The sequence below is a fragment of the Talpa occidentalis genome, unplaced genomic scaffold, assembly GCF_014898055.3.
Source record: "Talpa occidentalis isolate TD23 unplaced genomic scaffold, MPIMG_talOcc4v2.1 talOcc4.2, whole genome shotgun sequence".
Taxonomy (NCBI): domain Eukaryota; kingdom Metazoa; phylum Chordata; class Mammalia; order Eulipotyphla; family Talpidae; genus Talpa; species Talpa occidentalis.
In genome coordinates, this window is record NW_023602073.1 from 21081202 (window position 1) to 21106670 (window position 25469).

Below are 25469 nucleotides of genomic sequence, written 5' to 3' on the forward strand. Positions count from 1 at the left end.
CAATCTTTTAGAACTATTCCTATTGAATTCACTAAAAAAAAAAAAATCTATAAAAAAGAAAAATGTAAATACTTGTCATTCCACCCCTGAAAGAGTACCACTGTTTGGGACAATTCCTTAGAGCAGTTCCACTTCCTCCTGGCCCCCACAACTTTGTGTGTGTGTGTGTGTGTGTATGTTTACAAATTGAATAGCTGTTGCATTTATAATTTGGTAACTGGTTTTGCCCTGGGCTTAGCATTACATACTGAGCATCGTCCCAGAGAAACACAACCATTAAACATTTGACTGTCAGTCTGTTCCCCCCCACTCTCCCCATATCATTTAAAAGCTCATACCAGGCCAGGCCAGGGCATCTTGGATCTGATCCCCTAATGCTTGTTGGTCCCTGCTTTGCAGATTAGCAGAAGGAATGTTCATTGAGTCTTTCTCCTACAGGTAGTGGCGTTGGAGGGAATGTGTTTGGCATCTCTTTAGATTCATAGATAGATAATTTAATAACCAACCAATGTATGGATAGTTCTTTATGGAATTTCCAGAAAATGATCTATTTTTTACCTTTGCCCTAAACTGAATGTAGATGCTATAAACCACAATCTGCGTCTGGACCTATCCGTCACTGCTTTTGACATCAGGGGAAAGAAGGTCTTTGGCAGCTTCCTCTATTTTCTATAGACAGGGTTCTTTGTATTTGACTTTAACTAAGATTGTAACAGGGAGGTCCCAAGGGAAAGGGGAGGTTTCAAGTTCCCTGCCCTACCCAAGGAAGGATGGGGCTGAGCAGCAAGGAGAAGAGGTGGAGAGGAGACTAGGAGAAGGAAGGAAGCTGGATGGGAGCCCGAAGGAGACCTGGAGGAGGCTCGTGTTGCAGAGACATGTGAAGAAGCTGCACTTGCTTCTTGGTCTTGGACCGGTTGAAACAGACGTGGGCAAAAGATCTGTGGGGAGGTTAACAATGGCAGCTTTTATCTTGATTTTGATTTTGCTCCTTCTGTCTCGCATGTGCTGGGCCCCCTTCTGCTCCTTTCCTGTGGGTCCCCTCCAGGAGGTGCCTTAGATTTGTGGCAGGCTTTCGGGCCTCAGTGGCCCTACTTTGGGCCAACCCTGTTTGGATGGGCATTTACCCACGAGGAGATGGGTAACTTCGGGTGCTTGATTTGGAAACTTTTTTCTTCCCCTTTTCCATATTGCACACTAATTATCTTAAAGTTCCTTTGCATTGAAGGTCTTATGCACTACAGTATGTTTTGTCTTGATGTAGTGGATGGCAGAACCTATTTAGAACAAACAGGCTTGGGGTTCTGGGGTGCCCCATACCCTGCCTTGTAACAAGATTACTAATCATTAAGAGGTAAAATTTTAAAGTGTGTTAAGCATCTTTATTGTTATATACACCACATAAAAGAATAACCTAATTGTCTACAACTTAACAAATGTCAACTGCAAAATGATCTCACAGGTCACTTTTTTCACTGCCTTTAAACAGCAGCAGTCATCACTACAATGTTTATTCATGTCAGAGCCTTCCAAGTTTTTGACAATCACTTTGTAGCAAAAGTTGTACAGCCAGAAGTGAACTCAGTTATCTGCAAAATATTTAAAAGCAATCATCCTAAATTCTCTAGGTCTAGATTTTTCTGGGTACAGTTAATTATGAAGTTCAAGAAACGTGTGTGCTACTGAACTGGGGTTTTGGGAGAGCAGGACCAGAGTCCCAGAACCCCAGGCAGGCTTCTCAGTTCTGGTCTTCGCAGAGGAAAGTCCAACATAGAGACCCAAAGTTACAGAAAAGCAGATTTATTGGTAGGCAGGTAGGAAGAACAGGACTGCTCTCCAGGGGAGAGGGGTCCTGAGTGGGTGGCCACTGAAGTGATGAGCAGCAGGTATTTATATGGGTATAGTGGGCAAGGAGTGGGGGTTTGGCTGTCGGTGTCTCTGTGATGTGTCTCTTGCTGATTAGCTGGGCCTGTGGAATCTCCAAGGCCCACTGAGTTTCCCAGCCTACTTTTCTGATACCAGCTTTGATCCGATGCTGTTGTGCTATTATGTTGATGTTCTGGACATTCCACTTTTAACTGAATGGGGCAGCGGGGGCGAGATGGGGGGGCTCCCTCCTCCAGGTCTGTGATTGTTTCTCCATCAGGCTGATAATTGGACTTAGGGCTTGGAGCCCCCTGTTCCTCACTGACCTCCTGTGCCCATTTTCCAGCTTGCTCCCGCACTGGTGCAATTGCCTGCTAAACTTTAGGAGTAGTTCCCTTGCAGAGAATATTAAAATGCCCGTCCTCTTCCTTCTCTGACAGATGCCAGAGATGCAGAGCAACTAAGCAAGAACAAGGTGACACACATCCTGTCTGTCCATGACAGCGCCAGGCCGATGTTGGAGGTAAGACACTCAGTGTACATGTGTGACTTCACGTGTTCGGTGGGAGTGCATGTGTGTGACTTTACGTGTTCTGCAGGAATGTGCCAGCCATTAATGAAGGCCACCATGTCTTTTGACTCCAGAGCACTTGTGACTCAGCCCTGCACCTTGTCCAGGCCGTGGGGGGTGGGGGGTAGAAAGGGTGCCTCTTTTTCTGAAGGGACCCCTCCTGAGGGCACCCCTGGTACTTCAGCAGTTTGGCTTTGTTGGCCAAATGCCAGAGAATAAGTTAATGCTGCATTTCCTTGTGGATTTTAAAGACATTTAAAACCCATTTTCATGCTTTTCAAAAGTATCTCCGGTTTTAGAATTCCCAAGAATTCAGGCTGCTCATTTCCTGATTTCTTTTTCCATTTAAGCTCAATTATCTACCATTTGCATTTAGACTTTAAAGACAATGGAAGATAAATTGTCACTGGAGGTTTTCCAGGGCTTCTCTGGTGGAGAGGCTCTCAGAGCAGAAGCTGTTGTGGTGTTTTAGATTTTCGGGTAAATAGGGTGTGTCCTGTCTGTACAGTAATTCCACAAACATTCTCAATTTGACCCTGATGGACGGTTTGAACTGTTGGTCGGGAGTAAAATCTTTCTGTTTATTAGCCCTAACAAAGCCCACGTTACCTGTTTTTAGAAAAATAATGCCTGTGTGGTTGTGATGTGTCTGTGTTTTTCTATTTTGGGTGGGGTGTTGGAGAGGGAGGGGCAATTTGTTCTGAAAGAAAAAAATCCCAGATCAAGCTATTTTCATTTAAATTCATATTATGCAAGAGTAGGTGATACAGGTTTGTTTTTTTTTTTAAGTCTACCTATTTTTTCTCAGCCATTAGAACAAGCAGGTTTCAGTTAGTGTAAAAGCAGATCATGGAATGATACGTGATTCTATTAAGCGTGGTCTACCAGAGACCCTGCTGGAGAACAGACCCCCATTCACTTCTCCAGGTCTGAGTTCATACTTCCTTCTGTTGTTGGAGGGCAAGGTTTTTTCTAAGGTGCTAGGATTTGGGGTATAACCCAATTTCATTGAAAGCAACAACAGCAGTACATCATTTAGGGGGCCTGATTATTCCCTGGTAAGAAGCTGTTTCATTTTTCCATCTAGCATGATAGTTTATATTAAAAATATAGCCAAGCTATGGCTATGATGATAAGTTAAAGTGCATGCTGGTCATGACTGACTTCCTCTTAAATCACAAGATGAGGCTTGAGGTTTCCTTTATTTTAATACATTACATAGCTGCCCTTCCCACCCTCCCCCTCCAGGCCCGCCTCGCTGCTTTGTGCTCATTTAATGGAGCTCATTGTCACCAGTGCGCCTGGCCCCCAAGACTGTTCACATTGTGCTTCTGTCGAGATACAAGATCTTTGAGTGTTAGAAATAAAAGACCTCCAGATTTATCTCTTCAACCTCTTCAGTTACACCCTGAAGAGAAAAGCAGGTGTCATTGTCATTTAGCACGGGGAGACCACTGTTTGTGTAAAATCCTCAGAGTTGTGGGCAAATGATGTCTTTTTTATTCTAAGACTGTAAGGATATACTCCTGCTAGGAATCTCATTCTCTAAGGACAAATTATACCTTGGCACAAAAGAAAGCAAAATTCTTTGCCTTTTTCTTCAGAGACGGATTTTATTTGCTGGCATCCTGTTATATGGCATTATTCTTTCTCCAGTTTGATGATCAGTTTTGCCCCATGACTGCGTCCTTAGAAAGGACTAGACCATCATCATGTAACAAAGTAGTTTAACGTTGTACCTCTTATGTATTCTCTGTTAATGTCACACCTAGCCCATGAATACATTATTTCAAAGTTTGAATGGAGCCTCTCTGATTGCCTAGGAGAAGAAAACTGGGGGTGCAGAGTTAATTGATCCTGAACGCTCACATTCGGTTCCTGGTACACAAGGGATTTGCCAGAGCCCCAGAAATCTCAGGCCTCAGTCTCCCCCTCTGCTGATGCATAAAATCTGCCTTCTGCCTTAACTTTCAAATTCAGCTCCAGAAGCCATGATCTCACCAGCGTGGGATGAGTCAGGGAAATTCTTTGTTTGGAGTCAGTTGGAAATTAATGGACTTTGTTGGACAACAGCTCCATGTTTGGCTTGAAGGGCATAGAGAGGGATGAAAGCCAGAGGGTAGGTGTGTGGTTGGCCCAGCAACTGCTGTGAGCTGCTCCCTGCCTGGGGAGGGAGTATAATGCAGGGTGCGTGATGAGGGATCAGTGAGGAGAGCAGAGGCGCCTTCCTGATTTTCTGAGATCTTCAAAATGAGACTTGTTCATTGAGTGACCCCTCACTTAATTTGGGAAGCCTTAGTTTGTGCTGGAAGTGGGAGGAGTTACTGTATGACATCGGGGCCTGCTACTGTGTATTCATGTCGGACACAACACTGTGAGTGGGTGGTTGGTCCTTTCCAACAAACATTTGAATGCGTTTGAAAGTGCTGGGTGCTCAACATCAATTTTCCAGGGCTTTTAGAGTCGTTAGGCCTGCTCTTTTTACAATGGCGGCTGCATGAGCAAGGCAGCCATATTGTTCAGTGTGGTTTCTTGAACGCATAGGCCTGGAATGTAATGCTTTGTGGAAAATAAATGAGGGAATTTAGCACACATCAGTCCCCCTGGAAGGCAGACAGTTGTGTTGCCAAAATAAAGGCTTTCAAGTTGTGCTCTGAAGACCCACTTTTATCAGTCTTTCTGAGCAGGGAGCCAGTGTGTGTGTATGTGTGTGTGGTGTGTATATGGTGTGTATGTGTTTATTGTGTGCTCATCTGTGTGATGTATATGTGTAGAATACATGCATGTGGTGTATATTTGTGTGTGAGGTATGTAGTGTGTGGTGTATATATATGTGGTGTGTCTGTGTGTAATATGTGAGTGTATCTATGTGTGGTATGTTTGTGTGTATGGTATATGGTGTCTCTGTGTGTGGTGTTATGTATGTGGCATGTCTGTGTGTGGCATGTGTGTGCTGCGTGCTGTGTACATGTGTGTTGTGTGTATGGTATGTAAGGTGTGTGTGTGTGTTATGTGTATGGTGTGTGGTGATGTGTATGCACTACGTCCTGTTGACTTCTCTTCTGGGAATCCTGGTCAAGGGGACCCCACGCAGGGGCCTGCTGCCCCTTGGAGTCCAGGGTGAACCTCTGGGTCCGTGTGTTGAGACAGTTGCTTGTACAGCAGGTCAGCATGGTGTCAACTTGTCCTCTTACCCACTGACCTCCAGGATAGTCTGTGGCCAGCACCTGGCCTAGGCAGAATGGAGGTGACCTTGTTTCTGTGCCCATTGTGTTGTCTCTGGATGTAGCGATTGTGACTGTTGGGACATCTGACCAAAGGCAGTGCTGTGAGATCACCTGCTTGAGAGGCATGTGAACATGTGGAAGATGTTGTTAACTGCTGGGCACGTCACTTAGAGGAAGAACTTCAAGGAGCTTGTGACTTGGTCGCCTCTGGCTAGCTTAGATGTCATTCTCCACTATCTGGGTGACTGGGGGAGGCGGGTGTCCCAATAAAATGTTAGTAGATTTTCTTCCTAGAAACTCAGTAGGAAGAGAAAATGGAAGGTGTGTTCTCAGGATTCTGAGGGGGCTGGGCTTCACCTCCGGTCAGTGAATAGAGCAGGTAGACGAGCCAAGACAAGGGTGACCCATGGGGTGAGGTGTCAGCCAAAGGGGAGAGGTCTGAGGCACCAAGTACTAACTCTTCAGAAGAGTGACGAGTGGATCTGCAGAGTAAAGACTCTCAGACCCATGGTAGAAACTTCAGGTCCTTCATAGTCACTCGCATACACTCCAAACTGGCCCCTGAGATGCAGAAACATGGCTTCTCTTCTGGTTTGACATAGAAATCTCAGCTGAGCCGGGACCTAGAGCTCATCTACCTGACTCCATCCTGTGTGGACGAGGAAGCTAAAGTTCAGAGTCATGAAGGATTTGCTCCCAACCCCACAGTTGGTCCAGGGATCCTGGTGGGAACCTGGAGCTTTATTCCAGGCCAGAGATTTCTCCAGTGGGCCTCTGCGCCCTGGTCCCCTTCTGGCCTGACTGAAGCTTCTGATTTTTTTTAGCAGCATTAGTAGAGGTTTCCAACTCAGCTTTGGATAGGGTTGTCCCCTATGTGTTCTCAGTGGACGAGGATGGCAGGGCCTGCTCGGGTTGTAAGGCTTTGAGTGCCTGCCTCCCACTGTTGAGTTTCTGAGAGTTTCAGACAGCCCTTCCCACTGATGACAGGGAGTTAATGACCCACCTAATACATGCCAGGACCTGGGCCCGTGGCCCGGGATAACAGAAGTGAATCAATTCTGACATCTGCCCTTAGTGTATGAAAAGATCCATGGTCTGGCTACTTTATAACTCTTAATAGCAATTACGGTCTGGCAGGAGGAGAATTCTGACTCAGGGCAGGACCTCAGGGCCAGGAATCAAGGAGGAACAGGTCTGTGGAAACTCAGGACAAGGTCCCTTCTCTGTTGTGTGACTCTGGAGGCTTGTGCAGGGACCTTGGGGGGATGCCTGAGATTTTGGAAAATCTGGCTGCTGGCATTCAACCAGGAGGGGACTGTCAGAGGGCACCGAGAGAGGCCCACTTCTAGTGCTGTGCTAACTTTGCCGCTGGCATCCAGCTCATCCAGTCCTCCAAGAGCTCTGAGCCAGCGAGGCAGATGGTATTATCCCGAGTCTTCCCAGCATCACCAGGTCTGACGCCTTGCACACGTCACCCAGCACTAAGTGGCAGAGCCGGGAGGGACATAAATGTTAACTCCCAATAGGAACCAAGTGAGATCAGTAATTACTGCATAGAGAGGGGATTTCTTTTGTTTCTATTTTTAGAACTTGGCTGGATGCTGCTTCATTTGCTCACAAGGCTCTCCTCCATTGTAATCAATGTCTTAGGCCAGTTACTACAGATTTGAGAGATGGTGAGAACTGCAACAGAGGCAGTGCTTCTTCAATTCAGAAACCCCATATTGTTTGTAGGTGCTGAGGAAGTCATATTGAGCAATGAAAGGCTTCTCTCTTCCCCCGAGAAAAGAAACAGAGCTCTGTCTTTCTAGTGCAAAGATTTCAGAATCTGTTTCATTTTTCATTCTGGGTTTTTAACCAGCACACCTGCAGAAACCCAGCTATTTTTTCACTATTAACAAAAATGCTTTAAAAAAGGAGTCTCATTCCTTCCCTGGGGTGGTGACACAAAGAATTTTAATTTTTTAATGATGTTTAATATAAGATTAAATAGATAAATACAGTTTCTACACACAGATTCACACCAGATTATAATGTTTAGCAAGCGAGCTGAGTTTAGCTGGGATTTTTGTTCTCTTTTTAAGCCGTAACTATTGTAGTTTGAACCATTTAAGTTTAGGAGTCTTTTAGGGGGGAGGGGGTGGATAGGAGATTTTCATAGGCAGGCATTAATTCCTGATGCTTCTGTTTTATATTTCCTTTAATGCTAAAATCATTTTCTGGAAGTATCTGGGCTCAAATTTTAATTGTCTTAACTTGGTTTGTAATTGGCCCCTTCCCTTGGTTCTGATTCTTGCTGTTGGCCCTGTGTCTCTCCTTGGTGTCCCTATGTATTTATGAGAAAGCCCCCCAAGGCAGGCTGTCCATTCAACTTGGAAGGCGATACCGACAGACTTCTGGCCCCTGCATGTCCATTGGTGACCCATCTCCTTTCTCCCCTGGCAACTTTTGTTGGTTACCAGAATGGAAAGCGAACAAGAACCAATTTGTTAAAAGGCACTGAAAATCTAAGACAGTCTGCTCCTCTTTCTTCCATCTTTCTTTTGCCCGCCCAAATCTTGCCCACCTTCAAATTCAGCCCCAGTGCTCCTTAACCTCAGCCTCCTTCCCTTTCTTCTATAGCATTTGTAGACTGTGATTGTTCTTAGTGGCAACGTGTATCACACATGCCCTGGGAGAGTTTGTTGAATGACTTCTTGACATCTGTTTCACGATTCAGTTCTTCATGCCTGTGTCCTGGCTCCTGAGCTCATCCCAAGACCAGGCAGGTGACACCAGGATATCTTGGGTCCCACTTCCCCCTGCATTCACCCGGGGCCCCTCTTCCAGGTGGTTACTGATAACTGAGAGCTGACAGGGTGTTCAGCTCCACTCCAGAGTGAGATATCATATCTTTGGTCATTTGTGGCTCTTTGGAGGTGTGTGAAAGAAGAGATACTGAGAGTGATTTATTAATCATGAATAATCTGGGAAGCCAGAGGGGCTGCTGCTGCCTGCTGCCTCATTTATGTAGCCTGTCCCTGTAGCTCTTCTCCAGTCACTAGCTGTGGCAGTGACAATGTCGCTTTATGGAGCCACATGGCCTCCAGCTCAGAATTACCTGTGGCTGAGTTTTTACAACCAAGAACCCCCTGTGACCCTCTATGACGTTCCTTCAGAGCCCTTAAGTTTGAAGCTTGGTCCTGCAAGGGTGACAGCACATGGAAGACAAATACATAGCAGACCAACGAAAGGGTTAGCCAAGACCAAGGCCAGGTGGGGGCAGAGGTGGTAGAGACTTTGTCTCAGATTTTAGGGGGCTTCTAGTAAGATCCTATAAAGCTGAATGAACATTCAAGGTGATTGGTACTGAATAGGGGCTGGTGCTTTGTTCATAAGGGAGATTCTCTGTTGCCTGTGCTTCTCTGCAGCCTCACACCCATGCCTGCAGGGAACCACTCCCCACTCTGTCTTTCTACCTGGTGACGGCATCAATCCTCAGCTCTTAGGACCCCAGGAACCTGTCTTGTCCATGACCTTCAAGTCCAGGAGCCATCGGCCATATTTCCCCCAGCTCAGGGAGGATAATTGCTGAAAATCACACATTTGTCTTGTACACACAGAGAGGCGGGCACTGGTATTCATTGCCACTCTCTTTGCAATGGCAATAAAGTTGGATCCCATCCAACTATTCAGAAGAAAGGTCATGGTCAATTGTGATACATACATATTAAGACAGACTCTGCAGCCATTCAAAAGGAAGGTTTACAGGTGTGCCCAGGAAAAGGTTAATTATGAAGCAAAAGAAACAAGTATCCCCAAGATCATCCTATTTATGTAAACTTTAAATGATCACTTATGTATTTCTGTAGGTACACATTTAAGTGTGCAAATATACAGATAAGGGTTTGAAAAGACCCCACCATACCCCTTTCTTCTAGATTTTTATTTCATTTTTACAGTAGGAGTATCTTCAAAGTGTCCTTTTGAATGAATAGAAGGGAGGTGGGCAGGTAATGGCCGGTCCCCAAGCGTCTGTAAGTGTGATGGGTAGAATGCGTTCTGAGGTTCAGACTTGGCCAGATTGGGTTCTGCGCTTAGTATTGATGTTTGCTGTAGATTCACAGGTAGATGCCTTGGACTTTCCATCTTTGTTGTCCCTGGTCAGTGGGTCCAAACCAGGCACCTTCTTTGCTTCATTCCAGTCTTTATTCTCCAATGGGAAGGATAGTCTGACCACCTTTCAACTCTATGGATTTCATTTTCAGTCTCACTTACATACTACCTCTCCTGGATTGATTCATTTCAATGGATTCATGTCCTTTTTTAAGATTCGCAGATTCCCTGGAGATGCAGCTTGAAGCCTCAGGAAAGCTTCCTGTTTGCACTGGACATTCCAGTGTGGATGATCTGTTATCTAATCATATTGCACATGGAAAGAAAGAAACACATCGCTATCAAATTGCGAGGTCCAGGGCCCCTACAAACGAATCATCTGGATGGTTTTCAGGTTGACAGTTGTTTCCAGGAGCCTCAGTTGCTCTCACCTCTCTAGGAAAGTCTCTTTGATGCTGCCCAAGTATCAGTGATACCTTATACCAAAGGATTGCAGCAGCTTTCATGTGTTGAGGTAAATTTGTTTGAAGCCAACCCAGCCTTAAATAGAAATGACTCAAATAGAAATAATTATGGTAGGTATCGAAAACTGTCTAGTAATTGCTTTGCCTTTAGCTGAGCTGTAGCTGAGTTCCTTGTGTGGGCAGTCAAGTGCAGAGAGGCAGCGCCTCTGTCTCTGATCCTTCTGTGACAGAGCCCCTTGCAGTGGAGGCCTGAAACCAGAATTCCATCATGAAAGGACCAGAAGGGGCTGGATCTTCTAGAATTCACTGGCTTATGTATGAAGAGGAAGTGGTGTTTTTTCAGTCTCTACAAGAATGAGATCTATGCTAATCTCCCTTGCACTTGTCTTTCTAGAGTTCCCTCTGTTTCTGCTGTGGACTGCCTCCTTAGGGCGCACACATACTGCCCAGCCTCTCCACATAACTCAAGACTCTTTGTAAAACACTCTTCCTAGACGTTTCCTCTGGTCAGGTCCCAGTTTCCTGAGCATTTCCTGCTTCGTCCCCTCCCCTGTCTCTCTTCTGATTTCCTTGCACAGTCAAGTAGCAAACATATTGTGTGCTGATTGCTGGCTCCTGGCGTGGACCTGTCTGGTTCATAGCCATCCCACCCTCAGTGGGGCTTGGGCAAGGTCTGCCAAGATCTGCAAGCCAAGGTCTGAGGAGAAGCAGATGCTACATGTTCTCCCTCTGCTCTGGCTGGAGCCACAGAGCATGGATGAACTTGAGCTAGGTGGTCCTTGGGTGTCAAAGCACACAAGGATCTTATTTATACAAGATCCTCATGCCCATGGACTGGAGGTTTTGGGAAGACTTTGTGAAGAGGGAGTGGAGGCAGGCTGGTGGGGCTGGTACGGTTTGGTTCAGTGGAGGGGGAGGGGGAGAGGGGTGTGTCCCGGATAGGGACAGCCCTTCCTGCTGCTGATAAGAGGGAAATAAGCCCTGGATCCTAGGAGTTGTGGAGGTCTGCTGGTTGCAGAGTGGAAAAGGTGGTCAGCATGGTGGGTGAGGGTGGTGCCGCCTTCAGTTCTCCTTTTGGTTAAATTGGTTATTCCTTTAGATTCTGCAAATGTTTCCCAAGGGCCTGCCTTATAGCAGGAATTGGGAATAGACAAAGAGAAGATGTGGCCCAGTATTAAGAAGAGACAGGCATGGAAAGCCTCGCAACAGCATAGAGTTGTGAATGCAAACCTGGGGTGACGGTCCCCATGGCCCTCTTCCTGGGAGAAAACGACTAAGGCTGCCAGGTCAGCCAGGCTGCAGCAAGCAGCTAACACTGTGGTTGAGCCTAAAGAACAGAGATCGGCTCTGCAGTGATGGTGAGAAGGGCCGGTGGGAGTGGGTGGGATTGCAGGTGAGAAAGCAGCATGTGCAAAGGCCCTGGGCGTGCACCAGAACTCCAGGGCTCAGAGGAGCAGGTCTGCAGGGTGGAAAAGCAAGTTCCCAGCAGATTGAGAAAGCCATCAAGCTGAGGAGCCTGAGCTTTATGTTATGTCAACTAGACACAACAAAGATTTATGAACAACGTCAAGTGACACATTAGGACTTCTTTTCCGGAATGTTGACTCTTGGGGATGGAAAGGAGTGAAAGAGATAGGCATTCAGGAAGTTGTTGGAAAGCTCTTTGTATAGAAGTCCTGGCTAGAAATTGGGGGAGGGGGACTTGAACTGGGACACGTGGGAGTGGGATTTTTTTCTTTTTCTTTTTTTTAAATTGAGCAACAATGGTTTACAACACTTATATGATTCAGAAGTATAGGATCACGCCCTTCAGGTGTATGTTACCACACCCGCCACCCATTGTCCTCCACCGTAGTCTACTGGGCCCCACCCCAGTTTGCTGTCCTTCCTCTCCCTCTGGTAGCCTCAATTCTACAGCCAGATTTCTAGGGTTTGTTACTGGTTTGGTTTTATCTGACCTTTTGTTTTGTTTCTCTATATTCCACATATAAGTGAAACCATCTGGTATTTTTCTCCTTCTGACTTATTTCACTTAGTATCATCTGCTCTAGTTCCCTCCATGTTGTTGTAAAAGGCAAGAGTTCATCTTTTGTATAGCTGAGTAATATTCCATTGTGTATAAAGACTACATCTTCCTAATCCACTCCTCTGTCCTTGGGCACTTAGGTTGTTTCCATACTTGGCTGTTGTAATAGTGCTACAGTGAGCAGAGGAGTACAGATATCCCTTCCCATATTTTTTCTAGAACTGGGGAGAAGCAGGTTCCGGGAAGCAGGGGAGCATCTGGTGTGTAAACACATGATCCATTCTGGTACCACATGTCTGTAGTAAGGGTACATCTTGATTATCATTCCAAAGCCCACCCCTCATGGTGGTTTCTAATTAGTGCAGGAGCACCCCAGCGTGCAAAGGGGTTGGAGAGGAGGTCCTGGGTTGGGTGTCCACCAACAAGGCTGTGGCTGTGTTTGATGCTGGGCACCAGAAGAGGGAGATGAGTAATAGGTAAGTGATCTGGGAACAAATCTAGTAAGCTTTAGCAGGGGGTGCGATTTTGTAAAGGGGTTTCCAAGGGAAGAACAGATTAGTTGGGGGAAACCATCGAGAGTGTCCCTGGAGGGAAGTGTATCTCTGTTCAGATCAGGACAGCACAATATGTGGTTGTAGACATGGGAGGCCCAGCACGTGGTGGTGATGGCGGGTCCAGGAGAATGGATTGGATGGATTGCAGGTTCCTTGGGTGAAAGGCCTGAGCCGGCTGGTTGGTTGGCTGGTTGGGTACAAAGTAGGGTTAAACAACTCTACGGTTGCTGTTATTGTTTTTAGCCATAACAGATATAACAATTAAGTGCAGTTTGGTTTGTGAAGATGGGTTTAAGCAAATTCGCCATTTTCAGGTGTTCCTAAGGAGCCATTGCCTGCTAGGTCCTGCAGGTGTACCTTGCACCCCTCACACCTGCAAGGGAAGTGATCCGACCCAACTTCAAGCCCGAGGGTGAAGCCCTGGCTGAGCCAGGGCCACCCTCCTTGTCACGCTCAGCTCTGCCTGGCTACTGCCTGGCATGCCCTCCCCCCTCTGCGGCCAGACTCCTGGGAAGTTCCAGAGGCCGCTGTGTGTGTGCTGGGCCAGAGGTTGGTGTCAAACCTGGAGTCTGAGTTGAGAAGTTACTTCTCTCAGTTATCACCACAACCCGTACAGATATTAAGTTGTAGCATCATTACTGAGCAGAGGCATCGCAGGGAGGTCTTGCCCTGTGGCTAGTGGGAGGATGGGGGCATGTGAAGTGTGAGGGCTGGCTGAGCCTCACCACAGCGGGGGTGGTAAAGCCAGTCAGCATCTCCCAGTCTGCACACCTCCTTCTCTTGACCCAAGTGGACATGCTTGTCTAATTCTCAGGTGTTTCCCCACCTAAAGGGAGATGACCCTCCTGGGTGAGGAACACAACCAGCTGCCTGGGAAAGGAGAGGACACTGGACAAAGACTTGGGGCCGTTTCTCTATCATTGAAATGGCTGTAAAGGAACAGGCATCCCCTGAAATGTATGCTTATGGGGTGAGGCGTCTCCCACAAACAGAGCTGGTCTCGGTACCCATTCCCAAGCAGATAAGTTTAAGAACATTTCAGAGGGTTCAATTTAAATGTACCTATTTAATGAAGTGCCCCGTCAAGTAGGCCATGTCCACAGCAGCCAGGCAGAGGACAGTTGCAGATCTACTCTGAATGCTCATTTAACCTCTATGGTATGCCCTGACTCTCTGCCTTAAGGAAAAAACAATCTCAGCTGACAAGGTCAGAATAACATTTCCAAGTGTTTTTAAGGTTCCTTTACAGTGAAACTTCCAGCATTTCTAATGGGTACCTCTCCTACCGCTTCCTCTGCTTTGGCAGTGGTTGAAGTTTGAATGGTTTCAGCCCCTCATCTCGTGGTCCAGGTGACCTCATGAGGGACCTCTGGTCTCCATGGTGGCTGGTTCTCTTCTTCTTCTCTCCCTCCACAGGGGCTCTAACCAAGGTGGCTGGGACTTCCCTCTGTGCCAGTGCAAGAGGATGCAGCTGTCAAAATAAAAATAACCCATCAGATGGTGTTTTCTGGCAGCCTTAGGCAGACAGGGTTTTGGTGAGGTGCTGCCCCTTGGAAGGAGGGGGCCTGGAACACTGGCCACCGACTCCTGAGGGCATAGCCAGGAAAATGTCCCCCCAACTTCCCCATTCTCCATTGTGTTTAAGAAATAAGATGCCCCACACCTGCTGTGTGTCAATTACCCTGAAATCTAGACATTGGTGCTATCTGACACTCCACATTCCCCTGCTTTAGAGAGATGCCCCTCATCATTCTCTGGGGCTGCAATCCCCTGCTGTATCCACCAGCCTCCTAGCACATGGCACTTTCTTGCTCTCTGAGCTCTGTGGCCCTTCCTGGGCAGCAGCATGGTCTTCCCCATGTCCAACTCTGTATGTCATAGGCCTTCTCCATGAATTGGCCAGAGCTCTGGGTCAGAGCCCTGCTCTGGATCAATGTTTGCTCCCTTCTCCAAACAAAATACTGCTAGGGTCTGATCCCATTTAGAGGATGTGACCAGATTCATGCTGTGAATACTATTTAAGGAAAACTTCCAAAGCTACAGTTGTGTCCTGGCACAAGGTGGCATCCCACCAAGTCCAGAGCCCACCCTGTGGTGGATTTATCCTCCTGTCATCAGTGAGGGAGACTGAGGACTCATCTGTCCTGCCATCAGCCAAAGGGGCCACTAATAATATTCCAGACACTGCTGCACTGGAAGAAGGACACCTTCACCTTCTTGCCAGAAGGTGACACCGGCTCAGACAGGCGAGGTTGTGTAGGACAAACTGAAGAGTGAGCAGGGCTCTGTCTACAGGGTCTTGGGAGGTGGTACATGACAGCATGACAGTCTCCCAGCTGCCTGGAGCATGTTTCCTGTGTTGCGTCCAGCGTCCATGTTTACAAGGTCCTGCCCTAGAGGGACATTCCCGGGCCACTCTCTTGCAGAGTAAGGCAGAGACCAATGCAACTAATGATCAAGAATATACCAAGAAGGTGCTGAGAGGATTCAGATATCATTTGCATGTAGAAGAAAAATGTGATATGTCCAATGAACCCCAAGTCATCAAAGTGACTTGGTGAAATCTCACTGTCCAGAACAGGACTTGCAGCACTTTTTCTACCAAGGGCCAGACAGTAACTGTTTGGGGCTCTGTGGGTCCTCAGGCCTCAGTGATGGTGCTTAACTCCTCCTCCTGGCCCCATAGGAGCAGTAGGTGATAGGCTAGGGAACAGCATGGCTGTGTCCCAATAACATGGCCTCCAGCCCAGCTCTGCCCAGCCAGGTGGCAGCAAGCACCATTAGGACGGACCTCAGTGCCCTGCCAGCCACTGCCAGGAGTCTGTGTGGGCTCTGAGGCTTGGGCCCTCCTGGCCCCCAATTAAATGCAATCCAGGAATTTTCTGAGCATTTTGCCTGCCAGCTTCTCGATTATAATTTTCCATTGTTGGTGGACTGGTCACAACATTCTGCTGAGACCACGCAGAGGAGGGAGTCGGACAAAGTGGGCGCCTACCCAATCATGGCAGCGTGGGCAGGAGTTTGGCGCTGACCACAGTAGCTCCGGCAGGGGCATTCAGGCACAGGGGACCCAAGACAGATGTTTAAATTCTCAAAGTGTCCCTTCCCTTGCATTCCCTCCTTCACTTAGCAACCATTTATTGGCGATCTTTGAATGAGAGATGCTTGGGTACTGAAAGAAAGATGATGAACAGATGGGGCGCTGCAGGGATTTGAGGGTCTCCTGGGAGAGATGGAGCACTTGCAAGCAATTCTGGCCCCCCTAAGGTCCTAGCACCTGGGGTCCAATCATGTTGTGTAGGACTTTAGAACAGGGAGCTGGGGTGGCCTGGAGTGAAGGGCGATGAGCCCTGGGGGGCTTCACAGACATGGTAAGTCTGGCCAGGAAGTACCCCTGGTGGGAGTATCGAAGGAGAAGGGTGTCCTAGGGAGAGGACACCACAGGATCCTGAGTAGGATGGGCAGGAAAGGACAGGGCATTTGGGGAGACTCTCAAGCAGTCCAGGGTGCCTGGAGTTTGCAAGCTAGGGGAAGTGAGGGGAGCAGACAAGTCATGGACAAGACTGAAGGCCTTTGAAGAGGGTCTTCCTTCCATTGCAGACAGGAAGGACCCTTTGCAAAGGTTTTAACAGCTGAAACCCAAGATCAGGTAAAAATAACACTACCTTTCCCAAGTGGCATCTGTAGCAGAAAAAGCCTCTCGAAATGTGCCACTCGTGGTCATTTTTGATCCAGCCTCTCAGCATGAACATTTGAGATATAACTACAGTGACTTGCCATGGAGTGATTGCTGAAACCGGTCCTCTTTTCCTCGGTCACCCACATCAGCGGGCCCCCAGACAGAACCGAAATCACAGAGGAGGCTTTCGGTGGTGTGTTGGCGCTGGTGTGAGGCTCCCTCCCCGCTTCCCATAACCCACCCATGTTGGCTTAAGGAAATCCGATGTGCTCGTCATGCCCACTTTAGCCCTTCATTGAAATAGCTGGAGCAAAAATAAGTTTGGGCCTCATCTGTTGATCTGCCCAGTCAAATGTCTGTCATCTTTTGACTAACCTGAAAGAAGCCAACAGGTGTTCAAGGTCTCTCATTTGCATCTTTTTTTTTTTTTTCCACAAAATCAAACCAAGGGCTAAATCTTGTTTCTCCACTCTGACCGTCCCACCCCTCCCCAGCCCACCCGGCCCTACAGAATTCTTGGAAGTTGTTCTTCGCAGTAGAATTTCCTAAATTTAGCTGGGGAGGAAGAATCAGTGTCAAATGGGGAGCTTGAGAAAATGCATCTCCATTTTCAGAGATAAACCCTAAACATAAAACCTGAAATAATAAACCTGAACTGTGAGTTATGTACATGTATACTTTAGGGACTAGATTTATCGTTAGTGCCGATGGTGTACAGTAATTTCTTGGAAATTTTTGTTATGGAACAAACAGGAAATAAGAGCGATGGCTGAGAATCTTTTTGCCTGGAATTTCTCTGCTTTTGCCTTTTGCTGGCACAGCTCTTAGTCAACAGACATACAGGCAATTTTTTCAGCTGTAATCTCCCTATGGGTGTGCTTTGGTATTCTGCTTTTTACCATGTGCTTCCACATACCAAAACCAGTGGATATCTTCATCTGCTTTCTCACCAGTGAGACACTGTCAAGAGGGGACGTTTTTTAAAAAAGATTTATTTATTTTTATGCAAGAACTGGGGTACAGGCCAGATGCTCAGGTGGGTGAGAGAATTCACCAGAGCCAGAGCGGGAGCAGGCAGACGACAGAAATACACTGTTGAGGAGAGCAGTGGGCGTGACAGGAGAGGTCTGCTGCACCGTGTGGGATTCTCGCTGGCCGGCCGGGATCAAACCCGTGCTGCAGAGGCTGCGAACAGCTTCACAGTGTGCCACTCAACCGCCTGTGCCACCAGGGGAGGCCTAAGAGGGGACTTTTATAAAGGAGTCTCAGGTTGTCCAGCCCAGCGTGAGTTTCCACAGTCAATGTCAAATCAGCACATCCATCTTTGGAGTCTGTGACCTTCCAGGGCATAACTAGGCTGATTTTTTTCCAAGTTGCCTTACACTTACGTGCATATTTAAGTGCCCAAGTCTCAAGTTCATCAAGACAGAAAGTAAAACAGTGGTTGGTGTTCTGGAAGGAGATGGGAATGGGGTGTTAGTGCTTAATGGACTCGAAGTTTCCACTTGGGAAGATAAGAGCCCTGGCGATGATGGGTGATGTGAATATACTTACATGATGTGTATGCTTCAAGTAGTTAAATTAGCAAATCTGATGTATATTTTACTGCAATAAAAATTGCAGAGTGGTTTCTCACGTGAGAAAGATTTTTGACTGATCAGATGTGAGACTGAATTTAAGTTTTTTTTTTTTTTTTTTTAATTTTGTGTTTTGGGGACAGTTAGATAACAGGGGGCGGGGGGGATATTGTGAGATGAACTCTTAAGAGGGTCCCCAGCATATTTTTCTCAACTTGAAAATGGGTATCAGAGGCTGAGTGTTACTAGAATTATGTGTATAGAAGCTACAAAGTCCTACACCCTCAAGGGGACACCCTGCACCTCATAAATGTGATTGTCAAAAAAAAAAAAATCATCTCTTTAGGAAGACTCTCTCCTGGGTCAGCCATGTTGCTACACCAGCTGGATTGGAGAAAAGGAGAAATTAAGGTTTCTTAATAGTATCATTTTTTTTTTTTTTAAAGCAGCTGCGTTCACCTCTCTATTGCACAGATTTCTGATCATGGCCCCTTGGTGAGGTCCCTCTCCTTCGTCTTAGGTTTGGAATGGGTTCTATCAGGTTTTTTTTTTAATATTTTATTTTATATAATTCTTACATCATTTTTCATCTTTGCACAATGTATGCATTTTCATTTTGGTTATAATTGCACCGCCCACCCCTTATTTTGACCCTAATCCTTCCTCTCCCTGCCACCCCCTCAGTGTGTCTCTGATTTATAGTTGCTTGTTGATTTTGATTTTTACTTTGTATTAATTAGTCTTTTTCCTTGTCCCTTATTTAGGTTTTCTAAATTCCTGCTATGAGTGAGACCATCCAGTATTTTTCTTTTTCTTTCTGACTTATTTCGCTGAGCATGATCCCGTCTAGCTCCACCCATGTTGCTGCAAACTGCATGTGGTCCTATCAGTTAAGGAGAGAATAGAGTCATTTTCTATGCCTGGCTTTTGTTAGCTTCCTAGGGACAGAGAATGATTCTGAAGTGCCTGATCACCCTTCTGATGGGCAGAAGATGAACCAGGTTCTTCAAAAGACTCTTACTTACAATGTTTCAGAAAGAAAACAACAGTGAATTTTAGAAATTGTACTTGAAACAAGCGAGAGTTTGATCTCTTTACTACTCCTGAAATCAGAACCTTGGTCCTGCTTTTCAAGTCCTTGACTATGTATCGTTTTAAGTGTAATCTTTAGTTTCAGGCCCAAAGAAAGGTAAGAACCTTACTTTTGGTGGTTACTCTGCTTGTTGAAACAGAAAACTGAAAAATATTAGAACTTTTGAGAATATGGACCTAGAAAGCTTTTAACCTTTTGTTCACGGTGGAGCCTCTGGAATACTTTCTAAACTTTCTTCTCAAGTGATATGTCTCCTCTTTGTTTCAAAACCCAACACAAAAATTTCTCCCATAAAACTTTCCTTAGTGGACTGTAGCTCTCCTTCTTTCTTGTATTTTTTTTCATTTCCCCCCATGTTACATCATTCTAATTGATGTGTCACTTGTCATTATGAATATTCTATAAATCTATGTGGCCAGTGTATATAGCAGGACTTTTTTGTTTTTAATTCTTTGCCTTTTCATCATCAATATCCTCTCACCAATATCAGTGCCATTCTCTGGGTATGCCCAGCCATTCAAAATACCAAAAGAAATTAGCTATTCTTTAACAATCTTAAAGCATAGACTGAACCCCTTTCTCTTAACTAAACTTATTTTTATATTTCTTTTTTAAATTTATTTATTTATGCATACAAGAGCTGGGGTACAGGCCAGAGATATGGGGGATGAGAGGATTCAGACACAGAGTGGGGAGCATAACAGGCAGATTGACTGAAAAACACTGCTGAGGGGAGCAGCGGGCAAGTCAGAAGAGGTCTGCTGCACCATGTGGGTTGCTCCCTGGCTGGCTGGGAATCGAACTTGTGTTGCAGTGGCTGCAGACAGCTTCATAGGTTGTGTCTTAACCCTTGCGCCTGCTTTTATATTTCAATAAATTCTTGGCCGTTCTCTAAAGTCAAAATTTGTAATGGATAAGCTCCACAAATTTTAATCTCAGTTGACTTTCTACCAGTCACACTTTTTAAACATTGTGAAAACTACTGAATTTTTCATTTAGTTATAAGAATCTTATTTCAAAGAAGATAATTATTTATTTTGTTTTATTTTCTTTGACTATTAGAGGTAATAGGAAGGAGTAACTACCACATAAGAAATGCTATGCTGGTGGAAACATGGCTGCCACTAATATTACTTCTCAATTTTTCAGACAGTTCAGCAATTTTTATATTTTTATATTTTTTCCTTGAAACTTGCTATATTTTCCATCATTTAACTTAACACACTGAGGCCCTTTGTCTCTCTGAACCTCAACACTAGAGAATCACCTTTTGTTAGGTCCAATCAGATGAAAAAATCTAATCTACATCATATTAAATATTTTTGCAAAACACTGATGGATTGCAGGGTCCATTAGTACTGGGATCGTTAAAGTCCACCCTGCTTTCTTGTAACATCAAGGTCCTTCATGCTCTTGGCCCTTTGCTTCTTTCTGAATTAGTAATTAACTGCCATGTGAGTACACATGTGCAGGCTTCTGAAGCCTTTTTTTCAGGCAGCTGGAGTTCTGCAGTCTGTGACCTCCAAAGAGAGATACTTTTTGTGCTTTGTTAATGACTAAGCCAAGATAAATAGATGTTCTTGGGCTGCGAGCAGCTGAACCTTTTCGAGTTTTGACTCCTTTTTCTTGAAGCTGTATTTGCATAGTTTGACCCCTTTTTGCTTCTCAGCCGCATCCCCATGGACCCGACAGGCAGAGACACACATCTGACACGTGTGGGGGGCTTGCCCTTCCCACGGTGTGGCTGAAGGTCCAGCTTTTTTGTTTCCAGGGTTCCCAGAGCACTTGACAATAGTCTTCTTCCTTCGAACTATTCTGATACAGTCAGCATTCTGGCAGTCAGCACTTGCTTAGTGTCTGCTATGTGCCAGGCATCCCCTTCCAGGAATTTAGTGTTCCATTGTCATTCTAGCAAAATTGTCTATTTTCTCTGTCTGCCCTAACAGTAGGGGTTCCCCCAACTTATGGCTACTTTGTTTCTTCTTCAAAGTTTCTTAGATGGGAAGCTGTAGCTGCCATACACCTACCCAGGCTAGTGAGGGGAGGGACCCAACATGGTCAAAATTGCCTCCTTGTCCAGTAGCTCATGGAGGGCCAGAGGGAGAGATGCCCTCTGCCACCTCCCTGCTGTCTGCCTCTGCCTTATGAGGACGGCCCCTACAGCACTTAATAAGCTAAGAGCATTTGGCCTTCGTTCTGGCCAATCTCTTTCCTTTCTTCATTTTGGGTTTTTCCTCCCAACTTCTGGGCTGGGCTGATTTTAGATTCTGCCTGTACTAAGAGTCTGTCCACCAGCGCGTGGGGAAACATGCTGATCCTCTTAGCCGGGACCCACTGTGGCACCCTGCACTGAAATTACTCCTTCTGACATTCACGGTGGAAGGGGGGGCAGAAACACTGAGACTCTTTCCAGTCTTCTGAAAGTATTGGTCTGAAAGAGGTCGGAGGAAGTATGTGGGAGGAGAGAATTTCACAAGCTTCCTGAATCTGATCCACGGCCAACTCTCACTTAAGAATACAGAAAAAAAAAAAAGTAAATGAGTCATTTCAATGGAGGATGATGAAATGACCAGAGTATGTATGTGCCTGGCAAGCCTGCATGTCCTGGATGCAGGGCAGAGTGAAGTGACATTTTTTTAAAATAGTATCATTTCCTTTTCCATTTTCTTTGCCTTTAAACCATTGAGCTAATAAAGCCTCTCCATTCAGAGATGCTTTTATACTTCAGACAGCTTCCTCAGCCTTAGCAGTGGACAAAATCACCCAGATTCCAGGAAAAATGAGGACAGATACAGAAGGTGATTGGGATGAGAAAGTATAGCTTGAATGAAGGGAAATCTGCTGCTTTGCTATTCTCTTTTAGCTGCTGATTCTTAAATTTTACCTTGGCATGTTAAGGCCTGTTTGACTCATGTGAAGTGTTTCCATATGGATAAGTTGTGGTGAACAAAAGCATCTTTTTCAAGACCCAAAGGAGTCTTTGTTAGAAAATATAATGATTGACTCCAAACTGGGAAAAAATATATATGTGATTATAAATATACATGAACAGGAATATATATGTGTGTGTATACATACACACATGCATACATACATACATATGTGTATATATGTGTGTGTGTGTACATTCCACTGTGGATTTGTTCCAACAGGAAAGAGTTTGTTAAGAGATTGTTGAGAGTTTATGATCTCAGATGAGCTGGAGAAACAGTCTTTCAGCTGATGTGCCAAGAACACCACCCAAACCACACCGCACACTGCCGGGCTGCCACGTCCATCCTCGGCCTCCACCTGCACTCGCTGCGCAGGTGCGCTGTACCCATCTGCCTCTGCGTGTCCTGTTTCCAAATCTGCCTCACGTAGGTGTGTCAGATGATGAAACCAGGAACTGAGCCTGCACCCAGAGCACAGGAGCTTGAGAAACGTAGTTTATGTGGATTCCGTATTGAAAAAGTGGGTTCACAATGTGGGGCTATATCAAAATGTTGGAGGCGTGGAAGGGCTTGGGGCAGCCCCACGTTTGCAAGTTCCTGATAAGTCTACAGAAGTCCCTGTGGGAGTTAACAGTCAGGTTTTAATGATCAGATGAAAAACTCTGAAGGAGTTCTAGAAGACTGGTTAGTGACTTTATGTTCTGAGGGAGGGGGGTCGTGTGTTCCGTTGTCCTTCATTTACTCTCTGAGGTTGGTGATTTTTCTGGTTTGGGATGTATTTTTCCACCCTCCCCCCATTTCTTACCCATGACATGGTGGCAAGCTTTAATGACATTAAGCTGTAAAGCAGGGGAAAGGTATAAAAAGGACTCATCAAGTCTTCACCAAGTTACTGAGATGTCTAGATTTTGAGAAGACTTTTTGAAAACTATACATTATGCCCCTCCAGAGAAAAAAATAGGCAGGGTTTTAATAAAACTCAAATGAAGCATTAGTTTACACAAACATTTTTTATAGATTTTTTTTATCTTTTCAAACTGATGTTGATACATGTCTTTTATTTTTTTTTAAATAAATTTTATTTTTATATTCCCCATACAATTGCAACCCCCTTATTTTGACCCCAATCCCTCCCCTCCCTGCCCCCTACCCCCCATAGAGTGTCTCTGGTTCATAGTTTTTTGTTGATTTTGATTTTCACTTTCTTATAGTTATTCATTTTCCTGGTCCCTTATTTAAGTTTTCTAGATTCCTGCTATGAGTGAGACCATCCGGTATTTTTCTTTTTCTTTCTGGCTTATTTCGCTGAGCATGATCCCTTCCAGCGCCATCCATGTTGCTGCAAATTGCATGTGTTTATCTTTTTTGAATGCTGAGTAATATTCCATGGTGTATATGTACCACATCTTCTTGATCCAGTCATCTATTTTTGGGCATTTGGGTTGTTTCCAAAGCTTAGCTATTGTAAACAGTGCTGCGATAAACATAGGGGTGCAGGTGCTCTTTGGAGTTGATGTTTCTGTGTCCTTTGGGTAAATACCTAGGAGTGGAATTGCTGGATCCTATGGAAGCTCTATGTTTAGTAGGTCCAGAAATCTCCACACAGCTCTCTATAGTGGTTGGACCAGTTTGCACTCCCACCAACAGTGCAGAAGAGTTCCTTTTTCTCCACATCCTTGCCAACTGTTAGTAAAAATCTTACCATGATGACTAAAAATTAAAATGTTAGACTACAGTTTTCTGTATCAAATTTTAGTATGAGAAGAGTTGCAAAATCTATAAAAAATGTGTGCCATTCTCACTGGTACACATTTTTTACAGATTTTTATAGAGAACTTTTTTTTCTAAATTGGACTATTCTTTTAAAAAATCTTAGTTTGGTACACAAACTTGTACTCTTTTGAACAACCAACAACAAAAAAGCCAACCCAAAACAATTTGTTAAGTTTCCAATGTGTATAACTGCTCTCTCAATGCAGCAGTGAAATTGCAACTCTCCTCATACTAAAATTTGATACAAAAAACTGTAACCTAACATTTTAATTTTTAGTCATCATGGTAAGATTTTTACTAACAGTACTTCCTTTTGGGGCCATTCAGGATCTTCATGAGATGAAAAAAAAAATGTGGAATATGTAAACAAGCATCTGTGATGGTCGTTTTGAAACTTGTTGACACTTAACTGGAAAGTTCTTGACTTTTTTCACTTTTCGACGTAGCCAGTCTAACCTGACAAGCTGTTTGCACACTGAAGCATGGGATGTGTATGCGGGGTCACAGAAAATAATCAGGAACCTTAATGAAAGAGTTTTTCCGCAGTTCCTTGGCAACAAGAGAGGGATGAGAAAACTTCTCCTTTTTATTTTTTTACTTTTTGACCTGAGTAAAGAGTTCCTTGAAATATTTTTCTCTACTGAGTATCATCTTTTTATTTTATTTTATTTTTATCATTTTACAGGGAGTTAAATATCTGTGCATCCCGGCAGCGGATTCACCATCTCAAAACCTGTAAGTTCATGGTGGGTTTTTTTTTTTCTTTCTGTTATTTGGTGATACTAAAAATATAAATGGACTGTCTAGTCAAATAAGAACCATGATATCATTGGAGCCAATAGGACTCTTGATGCCAGATATAGCTGGACACACCTTTTGTGTTTGGGGTCCCACCCCCTGCAGCATGGAGTGATAGAATATCTATAAGAAGAACCTCCTTTTAATAAACCAAACCTTCAAATGTTCATCCTTCCCCTTACAGCAGACCCTTTTGGAAGCTGCTGGATTTTGTCCACGTCAACACTGGCCCATAGAAATAGATTAAGAACCACAAAAAAATAACCACAAGTGTTAATTTTAAATTGTTTAGGAGTCAAAGTAAGTAAAGAAGCAGGTGACAATCATTTGAAGAGTGTATTTTATTTAATCCAGTATATCCAAAATAGGATCATTTCAACCTATGTTCAGTGTAAACAAGAGTTAGGATATTTGACATCCTTTTTTTCATACTAAAGTCTTCAAAATCTGGGGTGCTTTTTAATACAGCAAGCCTCAGTTCGATGGACTTTGTTTCATGTGCCTGACAGCCACACGTGGCTGGGGAACACCATCTAAGACTTCTAAAGCCTGCTTGAGTTGAGTAAACAGATCTTTCTGGCTTAGGAAAGTCCAGTCTTCAGTTTCCTAGAAGCTGACTATATCTTTGATGTTATTTTAATTCTGTCCCTACAAAGAGAAATTCAGAATTGTTCTCCCTTCTAGATCACAGCAATCTGAGGGGACCCATGGGATGGGACTTTGGCAGGGGGCAGGGCTCTGGAGACCCACACAATCAGGGCTTGAACTTTCACACCCTGCAGTGTCCAGAAGTGACTCAGAAAGATCCTGATGTGA

The 25469-nt window shown here is 45.0% G+C and overlaps 1 protein-coding gene across 1 annotated transcript in view; it reads left to right on the plus strand.

Moving 5' to 3' along the window:
* DUSP22 (dual specificity phosphatase 22) overlaps nt 1-25469 on the plus strand; it is a 58487-nt gene that overhangs the window by 19177 nt on the left and 13841 nt on the right. The window contains exons 3-4 of the mRNA XM_037519159.2: nt 2304-2386; nt 24541-24590. Coding sequence (XP_037375056.1) covers nt 2304-2386; nt 24541-24590 — 133 coding nt within the window. The remainder of the gene's footprint in view (nt 1-2303; nt 2387-24540; nt 24591-25469) is intronic.